Consider the following 11294-nt stretch of genomic DNA (forward strand, 5'->3'; position numbering starts at 1 on the left):
GTCAAAGGAATTGTCCGTAGATCTCAGAGACAGGATTGTGTCGAGGCACAGATCTGGGGAAGGGTACAAAAACATTTCAACAATCAGGCCTTTATGGTAGAGTGGCCAAATGGAAGCCACTCCTCAATAAAATGCACATGACAGCCCATTTGGAGTTTGCCAAAAGGCACCTAAAGACTCTCAGACCATGAGAAACAAGATTCTCAGGTCTGATGAAACCAAGATTGGCCTGAATGCCAAGTGTCATGTCTGGAGGATACCTGGCACCATCCCTACCGTGAAGCATGCTGGTGGCAGCATCATGATGTGGGGATGTTTTTCAGTGGCAGGGACTGGAAGGCTAGTCACGGTCAAGGGAAAGATGAACGGAGCAAAGTACAGTGATCCTTGATGAAACCTGCTCCAGAGCGCTCAGGACCTCAGACTGGGGCGAAGGTTCAGCTTCCAACAGGAAAACGACCCTAAGCACACAGACACAGATCTGCAGAGAAGAATGGGAGAAACTCCCCAAATACAGGTGCACCCTAGAAGACTCAAGGCTGTAATAACTGCCAAATGTGCTTCAACAAAGTACTGAAGAAAGGGTCTGAATACTTGTGTAAATGTGATATTTCAAATTTCTAAAAACCTGTTTTTGCTTTGTCATTATGAGGTATTGTGTGTAGATTGAGGGGAGAAAACTATTTATTCCATTTTAGAATAAGGCTGTAACGTAACAAAATATGGAAAAAGTCAAGGGGTCTGAATACTTTCCGAATGCACTGTATAGCTATATATCGAATTGTCTTATCATTATCTTTATTCCACATACACATCTATATCAAATTGATGCAATTTCAACATACTGCAACTGTACACACATTTAACCAATAATGTGTATAAATCCTGGATGACTGATGGGGCGCTGTATTGAAGCCACCGCGCAGCCATCTTGGTACTCCTCCTCAATTGTAAAAAAAAAGAAAAAAAAAGAAGAGATTTTGGAAGCTATAGAAATGCATTTATTAATGCTCGTTTTGTTGATGTTGATTGAGAGGTTATTTTCCTGGCACCACACTCCCAGAGCCCTCACAGAATAATACTGTCCGTAATATTTCCTCCCTCAGGTATCTCAATGACCCTACTGGAGTCCAGGGATGGTCTACAGTACTTCACCTTCGAGCACAGTCGAGACTACCAGCAGATTCAGTTCAAATTCCTGGACTCAGTGGAGTCAATGGATCCCAACAACATTGTGGTAAGGCTACACCCGCGGTCTCAGGGAGATTGATCAGCAAAGCCGTGATGCGTGTCTCAAATATCTAGGACAACTGATATGCATGAATTTAGATTCTAGATAAATCCYGACTAAGATTCTAGGTCACGGCATGAGAAACTAGAGGTGAATTCATTTGAAATTTCAGGTTGAAGACATACTTTTTCTTGCTACTGTATGTGAACCCTTTGGAATTMCCTGGATTTCTGCATAAATTGGTCATCAAGTTTGAACGGATCTTCATCTAAGTCACARCAATAGACAAACATAGTGTGCTTAAACTTATAACACACAAATTATTGTATTTKTCTTGTCTATATTGAATACATCATTTAAACATTCACAGTGTAGGTTGGGAAAAGTATGTGAACCTCCTAGGCTAATGACTTTTCCAAAAGCTAATTGGAGTCAGGAGTCAGCTAACCTGGAGTCCAATCAATGAGACGAGATTAGAGATGTTGGTTAGAGCTGCCTTGCCCTATAAAAAACACTCACAACATTTGAGTTTGCTATTCACGAGAAGCATTGCCTGATGTGAACCATGCCTCGAAGAAAGAGATCTCAGAAGACCTAAGATAAAGAATTGTTGACTTGCATAAAGCTGGAAAGGGTTACAAAAGTATCTCTGAAAGCCTTGATGTTCATCAGTCCACGGTAAGACAAAGTGTCTATAAATGGATAGAGTTCAGCACTGTTGCTACGCTCCCTAGGAGTGGCCGTCCTGCAAAGAGGACTGCAAAAGCACAGTGCAGAATGCTCAATGAGGTTAAGAGGAATCCTACAGTATCAGCTAAAGACTTACAGAAATCTCTGGAACATGCTAACATCTCTGTTGACAAGTCTACGATACGTTAAACACTAAACAAGAATGGTGTTCATGGGAGGGCACCACGGAAGAAGCCACTGCTGTCCAAAAAAAACATTRCTGCACGTCTGAAGTTTGCAAAAGTGCACCCGGATGTTCCACAGCGCTACTGGCAAAATATTCTGTGGGCAGATGAAACTACAGTTGAGTTGTTTGGAAGGAACACARCACTATGTCTGGAGAAGAAAAGGCACAACACACCAACATCAAAGCCTCATCCTAACTGTAAAGTATGGTGRAGTGAGCATCATGGTTTGGGGCTGCTTTGCTGCTTCAGGGCCTGGACAGCTTGCTATCATCGACRGAAAAATGAATTCCCAAGTTTATCAAGTTGTTTTGCAGGAGAATGTTAGTCTATCTGTCCGCCAATTKAAGCTCAACAGGAGTTGGGTGATGCAACAGGACAACGACCCAAAACACAGAASTAAATCAACAACAGAATGGCTTCAACAGAAGAAAATACGCCTTCTGGAGTGGCCCAGTCAGAGTCCTGACCTCAACCCGATTGAGATGCTGTGGCATGACCTCGAGAGCAGTTCACACCACACATCCTAAGAATATTGCCGAACCTAAATAGTTTTGTAAAGAGGAATGGTCCAAAATTCCTGCTGACCGTTGTGTAGGTCTGATCCGCAACTACAGAAAACGTTTGGTTGAGGTTATTGCTGCCAAAGGAGGGTCAACCAGTTATTAAATCCAAGGGTTCACATTCTTTTCCATCCTGCACTGTGAATGTTTACACAGTGTATTCAATAAAGACATGAAAACGTATAATTGTTTGTGTGTTATTAGTTTAAGCAGACTGTGTTTGTCTATTGTTGTGACCTAGATGATCAGGTCACAACAATTTATGGGTTCACATACTTTGTCTTGCCACTGTACATGGTTTCTAATGTTTAGACAAACAGTGATCCTGTCCCCCCCACAACTCCCCCACCCGTCTCCCTGTCTTCCCAGGCGATGCAGGCCGCCGGGCCGACATCTCCCACATCGGCCGCCGGCGCACGGCCTTGCCTCCGCCGTTTCAGTATACGCCCGCCGCCCGCTCCCATCAGCAACGGAACGACCACCTGCTTCCACGCTGTAAGGCTCGCTTACACCGCAACGATCCGTCCCGAAGGACTGCACGAAGCTGAAACACCCTGTCCCCTGCCCACCCCAATCTCTCAACCTCCCCCGTCTCCCCCCCTGCCCTGTCCACCCTACCCTCTCCCTCTCTCCCCACCCTCTACTTTTCTCCCTCACCCTGTCCACCCAAACCTCCCCGTTTCCCCCACCCTATTCCTGTTTCCCCCACCTCTTCCTATTTCCCCGCCCTCTTCCTGTTTTCCCCACTCTCTTCCTGTTTCCCCAACTCTCTCTCTGTCCCCCCCATCCTCCCTCACCCTGCCCCTGTCTCCTCACCCTGCCCCTGTCTCCCCCACTCTCTCTCCCTGTCTCCTCCCACCCTGCCCCTGTCCACCCCAACCTCCCCTTGTCTCCCTTACCCTCCTTGGGTCTCCCTTACCCTCTCCTTGTCTCCCCAACCTCTCCCTGTCTCCCCCACCCTTTACCTGTCCACTCAACGCTCCCCTTGTCCTCCCCCATCCTACGCTCTCMCCAGGCCCTGCTACAGATGAACCCCTACCACATTGACTCCCTGCTGCAGCTCTCTGATGTCTGCCGCATACAGGAGGACCAGGAAATGGCCAGGGACCTAATCGGTGAGTGTCAGGGACCTGATTGGTGAGTGGGACTCCTGYCTTTGCTCTGGTTGGCAAGGAGGGTCATACTCAAAGCTCTTATTGGTGAGTTGAGGATCCTCTCTGCTGTATCYTCTTGCTCAAGGTTTGTAAATGTGTCATGAGACCCCTTTGGTATGTTTTCTTGGACCCATATACAATTTAATCTAGGTCCCAAATAAATAGTTGGAATAAGTTTATGCMACATTATTCTTGATAAACATCGGTGTACTCTGGGCAGTACATGTTTAATAGGTTAGTAGATACACAATACCTATACCACACACTGCTCTAGTATRTCATATATTRCCTGATGCCAGGGTTTCTTCAACTATGGTTTGGAAACCGAYGTAGGCCCTGAGCATGTGAGYGGTGGGTCGCGAGTTAGGAGTAAACATTTATAAACACACACTATTTCTTCTTAATTTGGGTGGTTTGAGGACAGTMAATTTCKCATTTGGGTCTCGAGCTGAAAAAGYTTAAGAACCTCTGCCTTATGCAATTGATCTAGATAAGGTTTAATAGTTAAATTGAGTCAGCTGTATCCACAGCATGTTTATTCTCTGAAAGACTCTAAATTGGAAAAAAAGAACAAGGGGCCAGCATGCAAAGTAGCGTATTTSAGATTCCTCAGGTAATGCATTTAGGCAGGAAATGTTACCATACTGTTACTCCAAGCCTGTTGCTACTAGCCTGCTATCATCATCTATAAATGAGTTGATAAATACAGTTAAGGTTTGAGCAGAGCACACTTTGGTCAGGGCTAAATCACATCAATACAGAGGGCAATCAAAAGCAGCTTCCATTTACAGTGACTTCTCTCTGACCTCCAAGGTGAAAGTACATTTTCAACCACACTTAACTGAATTGAACCCATCTCAAATATTTATTGGTTATCTAGCCACATGTTTATACTGTACGCAATACATTCAAACAACCCACTGATTGTTCAGATWTAGTCACTGAAAGTGCATGTCAAGATTCTTGATGTGTGGGTGTAGCCCCTCTCATCCTGTCAGCTGCTCCTGATCATGCTAATGAGGTCCTACTCAAATCAACTCATTACAGCAATTCTGGAATTTTTTTATACAGTTGTATAATCTTATTTTGCAGGGGCTTAGTACATTGGGATCCTACCAGTGTTTTGACCAATGAGAAATGCTGCTACCTCTAGGTAGCTAGTCTTGTTGATGTAGTTGTTGACACCGGAACTTGCAAGGGAGAAGGTGAGTGGTTTCACTTAAAGCTGTTTTCATGCCTTCCAGCAGAGGGAGACATTTATGTTTTTACAAAAGACAAACACAGACAGGTGGAAGGTATGGGTATGGTGATCTACCAATTGAGAATCACTGAGACTGTTTAGCAGCCAGGTAGTGCTGGCTAAAGTTATATATTTTCACTTGTCTTTGATTAAAGACTGTGTGGTGTGTGTGTGTTTCAGAGCGTGCCCTGTACAGCTTTGAGTGTGCATTCCACCCTGTGTGCAGCCTGACGTCAGGAACCAGCAGACTGGACTACCTGCGACCAGAAAACAGGTTAGATAATAAATCTCTGCTATACAGGTCAATCCACAAACACTGTTATGAAGGGCCTTTCTCTTAAATTTCCATTTAATATTTTTATTTTACAAGGTTTAATATAAGTATCTCATTTGTCTGTATATTTATCCTCTCTGCAGGGCATTCTACTTGGCTGTTTATAAGCACATGATGTTCCTGGAGAGGAGGGGATGCCCCCGGACAGCCCTGGAGTACTGCAGACTCATCCTGAGGTACATGGGAGACTGTGTGTGTATGTGTGCGCACAGTGTGCACCCCAGGTGTCCGGGGTAGAGGGTGTGAATCGCATAATGGACAGAAGTACAGCGACGGACAGTTTTTTATTTATTCGCACAAGAAAGACAAATAGTGCAGATAAAGACTAAAAGTGTGTGCATTTAATTATTATAATTTTTTTTATGTATGTAGATTAGCCTAATACATTTATTTCAATTGACTGATTTCCTTATATGATCTGCAACTCAGTAAAATCTTTGAAATTGTTGCATGTTGCAACAGGTGTATAAAACCGAGCACACAGCCATGCAATCTCCATAGACAAATATTGGCAGTAGAATGGCCTTACTGAAGAGCTCAGTGACTTCAACATGACACTGTCATAGGATGCCACCTTTCCAACAAGTCAGTTTATAAAATGTCTGCCCTGCTAGAGTGGCCCTGGTCAACTGTAAGTCCTGTTCTTGTGAAGTGGAAAGGTCTAGGAGCAACAACGGCTCAGACTCAACGTGGTAGGCCACACAAGCTCACAGAACAGGTCCGCTGAAGCTGCTATGGGTTTCCATAGCAGAGCAGCCGCACACAAGCCTAAGATCACCATGTGCAATGCCAAGCGTCGGCTGGAGTGGAGTAAAGCTCATGCCATTGGACTATGGAGCAGTGGAAATGCATTCTCCGGAGTGATGAATCATGCTTTACCATTTGGCAGTCCGACAGACAAATCTGGGTTTGGCGGATGCCAGGAGAACGCTACCTGCACAAATGCATAGTGCCAACTGTAAAGTTTGGGGGAGGAGGAATAATGGTCTGGGGTTGTTTTTCATGGTTCAGGCTAGGCCGCTTAGTTCCAGTGAAGGGAAATCTCAACTTGCTTCCAACTTTGGGGAAGGCCCTTTCCTGTTTCAGCATGACAATATCCCTGTGCACAAAGCGAGGTCCATACGTAAATGGTTTGTCGAGATCGGTGTGGAAGAACTTGACTGACCTGCACAAAGCCTTGACCTCAACTCCATCGAACACCTTTGGGATGAATTGGAACGCTGACTGCGAGCCAGGCCTAATGCCCAACATCAGTGTACAATCTTACTAATGCTCTTGTGGCTGAATGGAAGCAAGTCCCCGCAGCAATGTTCCAACATCCTAGTGGAAAGCCTTCTTAGAAGAGTAGAGGCTGTTATAACAGTAAAGGGTGGACCAACTCCATATTAATTCCCATGATTTTGGAATGGGATGTTCGACAAGCAGGTGTCCACATACCTTTGGTCGTGTAGTGTGTATATATATATATATATATATATATACAGTGGGGAGAACAAGTATTTGATACACTGCCGATTTTGCAGGTTGTCCTACTTACAAAGCATGTAGAGGTCTGTAATTTGTATCATAGGTACACTTCAACTGTGAGAGACGGAATCTAAAACAAAAATCCAGAAAATCACATTGTATGATTTTTAAGTAATTAATTTGCATTTTATTGCATGACATAAGTATTTGATACATCAGAAAAGCAGAACTTAATATTTGGTACAGAAACCTAAGAGATCAGATGTTTTACCCCAACTGGCTCTGGGTCCAAAGAAGTCATGTGACGATACAGCAGCGTCTGGCTGCACTGTGCACAGGTCCAACAGAGGTCAATCACAACTGGGGAAACAAACAACAAACAGATATCAGGATAGGTCTCTTTTCTCTGTGTGTGTGTGTGTGTTGTGTGTGTTTATATAAGCATCCATGGTGGAACACATTCTGACGGCTGTCCCTTCAGGCCTGTGTGGTGTGTGTGTGTGTGTGTGTGTGTGTGTTGTGTGTGTGTGACTTTAACCTCCAGGGAACATGATGAGAGCGTTCTGCAGCAGCAGGTCAGCCTGTCCTTGAGCCTCTCCCTCTGCTCTGACTCAGTCTGATCCTCCTGACTCAGGTGGAAGTGGCTCAGAGCCACAGAGAAGGCAAAGTTTGCAACTGGGACAGGTTCTGTGCACCTAGGAAACACACACACACAGGAATCAGACAATACACACACCACACACAGAAATCACACACACACTGGTATGAGGTCACACACACGGGAAAATCTTGCACACACACTCGTCTCACCTCCCAATCCTGGTATAGCCGGAGGAGGAAGTTGTACTCTCGTGAGCCAGGGAGAGGAAGTCAATGAGCAGTAGCATACAGAGGGATCGCTGTCGGGTCCGACTAGGAGAGAAAGGAGATGACGGAATAAAAACACACAACAGCTCCTCTTCTTCAATGAATACTTATTCCGTTTCGCTGCAGAACTAAGACCACATAACTATATATAATAAACATTACAAAATAAAATAAATGGTTTCTTTATTAAAGGGACCCATGACAACCCGTGACCAGAATCTGTGCCATTGCTGGAAACACTCAATATCCTGGGGATCCTAAATACAGTGACACTATACATCATGGAAATGGAGGCACTGTGGAGCCTGTGCTTTTACTGGTATTTCAAGCTTTATCCACTAGTGTTTCTGCAGGTAGAAAATCCTAGGAAATGTTATTTAATTGACACGGTCTCCAATCAATCAATGTCTGGTTGTGCGTGTGATATATTATTTACTATAACTTGGCATGGAATACATTTTGTAGATCAGTGATTCTACACCTTATTTTGCTCAAGCTGATCCTCTCCAACAGACTTGGAAGTTGTAGCTGTAAATTGGGGCAGTTAAGGGGGAGATTAAATGAATCCAACCATTGAAATACATTGTATGTAATTCGGGGGTAGCCCCAACAGATTCAAACCCGAATCCAGCGACTATAAAATCAACACCTGTTGGCTTGACAGTCACTGGATCTGCGTTTGACGTCCGGTCGGGGCTACCCTCCAATTCACTACATTGGTGTCAGAAGTGGGATGGTGCACCATAGGCCATCCGAGGGCTGTACTCTGGAGGGAGTGGTAAAGCTTGGGGACACCTCTCCCGAAGGAAGGGGGTAGTGAAGCACAATAACCCAACACTAGCGAGCTCTCAAGAGGTTCGGTCCTCTTGGAGTAACAGGTAAGGGTTGGCTTGGCAGTCGCTGGACCGGGTTCGAGTCCAGTCAGATATTGATTGGAGACAGCTTGTGTCAATTAAATAACATTTCCTAAGATTTTCTACCTCCATCAACACTATTGGATAATGCTGGAAATACCGGTAAAAGCACAGTGTGTCCATTTCCGCAACAAAAAGCAGGGCCCTATATGTGGTATATGACAGAGCTGCTGCGGGCGGCAGGGCTGTTCATCTGGTATTCTATCAGTCATCTACTGAAGCAGAGATAAGGTCCTCCTGATCATAACACAGCAGCCTGAGAGGGACAGCGTCACAAGTGTTCCACCTGGATGCTTATACAGAGCAGACACACACCACCGTGAGGGGAGGAAGCCAGCGTTTGAAGGAAATCAAGATAACACTGAGTATAACAACAGTAGAAAACACCTTCTAATATTGAGTTGCACCCGCTTTTGCTGAAAGGTTCCACAGGGATGCTGGCCCATGTTGACTCCAATGCTTCCCACAGTTTTGTCAAGTTGCTGATGTCATTTGGGTGTTGGACCATTCTTGATACACATAGGAAACAGTTGAGCGTGAAACCAACACTAGGAATGTTGAGTGCGAAAATCCAGCAGCTTGCAGTTCTTGACACACTCAAGAACAGGTGTCCGGACCTACACGATACCCCATTCAAAGGACTTAAAATTTTTGTCTTGCATTCATCCTCTGAATGGCACACTCACATCATGTCTCAATTGTCTCAAGGCTAAAAACTTCTTTAACCGTCAACTCCCCTTCAATAAATACATCAATAAGGGTCATAGCTTTCACCTGGATTCACTGGTCAGCTATGTCATGGAAGAGCAGTGTTTCATAATGTTTTGTACACCATGACCACCACATCCTAGATAAGATAAAGGCTAAAGGCCTAAGACACAGGGTCGAGGCGATGAATGTGTATAAATAGTGTGTGGCCTGTCCCATGGGTGTTTGTACTGTCATACGCTTAGCAGGTTTAATGACAAGTAATGGATGCCAGATGGTCCATTTAGAGAGTCATTCCTGGGTAAATATGGAATCTGACTGGTTTTATGTTTGTTTAGTTGATGTGAAGTGTGATAGACCTTTATTATTAATAATAAAGAAGAAATCTTTTTAAGAGGAAATTTAGATAACAATTGGGATCGGGCACAGATTAGCAAGCGCAGCCTTTGTGCCATTTAATAAACTACAAATATCACATAATTAATATATTTTATTTAATTGATTGAACAGATCTGTTTATATATATATATTATATATATACAGTGGGGAGAACAAGTATTTGACACACTGCCGATTTTGCAGGTTTTCCTACTTACAAAGCATGTAGAGGTCTGTTAATTTTTTATCATAGGTACACTTCAACTGTGTGAGAAAAGACGGAATCTCAACAATCCAGAAAATCACATTGTATGATTTTAAGTAATCATTTGCATTTTTATTGCATGACAAAGTATTTGATCACCTACCAACCAGTAAGAATTCCGGCTCTCACAGACCCTGTTAGTTTTTTCTTTAAGAAGCCCTCCTGTTCTCCACTCAATACCTGTATTAACTGCACCTGTTTGAACTCGTTACCTGTATAAAAGACACCTGTCCACACTCTCAATCAAACAGACTCCAACCTCGCCACAATGGCCAAGACCAGAGAGCTGTGTAAGGACATCAGGGCTAAAATTGTAGACCTGCACAAGGCTGGGATGGGCTACAGGACAATAGGCAAGCAGCTTGGTGAGAAAGGCAACAACTGTTGACGCAATTATTAGAAAATGGAAGAAGTTCAAGATGACGGTCAATCACCCTCGGTCTGGGCTCCATGCAAGATCTCACCTCGTGGGGTATCAATGTTCATGAGGAAGGTGAGGGATCAGCCCAGAACTACACGGCAGGACCTGGTCAATGACCTGAAGAAAGCTGGACCACAGTCTTAGAAAACCATTAGTAACACACTACGCCGTCATGGATTAAAATCCTGCAGCGCACGCAAGGTCCCCTGCTCAAGCCAGCGCATGTCCAGGCCCGTCTGAAGTTTGCCAATGACCATCTGGATGATCCAGAGGAGGAATGGGAGAAGGTCATGTGGTCTGATGAGACAAAAATAGAGCTTTTTGGTCTAAACTCCACTCGCCGTGTTTGGAGGAAGAAGGATGAGTACAACCCCAAAACACCATCCCAACCGTGAAGCATGGAGGTGGAAACATCATTCTTTGGGGATGCTTTTCTGCAAAGGGGACAGGACGACTGCACCGTATTGAGGGGAGGATGGATGGGGCCATGTATCGCGAGATCTTGGCCAACAACCTCTTTCCCTCAGTAAGAGCATTGAAGATGGGTCGTGGCTGGTCTTCCAGCATGACAACGACCCGAAACACACAGCCAGGGCAACTAAGGAGTGGCTCCGTAAGAAGCATCTCAAGGTCCTGGAGTGGTCTAGCCAGTCTCCAGACCTGAACCCAATAGAAAATCTTGGAGGTAGCTGAAAGTCCGTATTGCCCAGCGACAGCCCCGAAACCTGAAGGATCTGGAGAAGGTCTGTAGGAGGAGTGGGCCAAAATCCCTGCTGCAGTGTGTGCAAACCTGGTCAAGAACTACAGGAAATGTATGATCTCTGTAATTGCAAACAAA

General features: G+C 44.6%; 1 protein-coding gene across 1 annotated transcript in view; it reads left to right on the forward strand.

The window, feature by feature from the left end:
- The window catches only part of LOC111974117 (transcription factor 25 (basic helix-loop-helix)), a 42717-nt gene that overhangs the window by 6186 nt on the left and 25237 nt on the right, over positions 1-11294 (forward strand). The window contains exons 7-10 of the mRNA XM_024001701.2: positions 1107-1237; positions 3724-3823; positions 5283-5376; positions 5520-5612. Of these exons, the coding sequence (XP_023857469.1) occupies positions 1107-1237; positions 3724-3823; positions 5283-5376; positions 5520-5612 (418 nt within the window). The remainder of the gene's footprint in view (positions 1-1106; positions 1238-3723; positions 3824-5282; positions 5377-5519; positions 5613-11294) is intronic.

The sequence above is a fragment of the Salvelinus sp. IW2-2015 genome, linkage group LG15 (assembly GCF_002910315.2).
Source record: "Salvelinus sp. IW2-2015 linkage group LG15, ASM291031v2, whole genome shotgun sequence".
NCBI classification, from domain to species: domain Eukaryota; kingdom Metazoa; phylum Chordata; class Actinopteri; order Salmoniformes; family Salmonidae; genus Salvelinus; species Salvelinus sp. IW2-2015.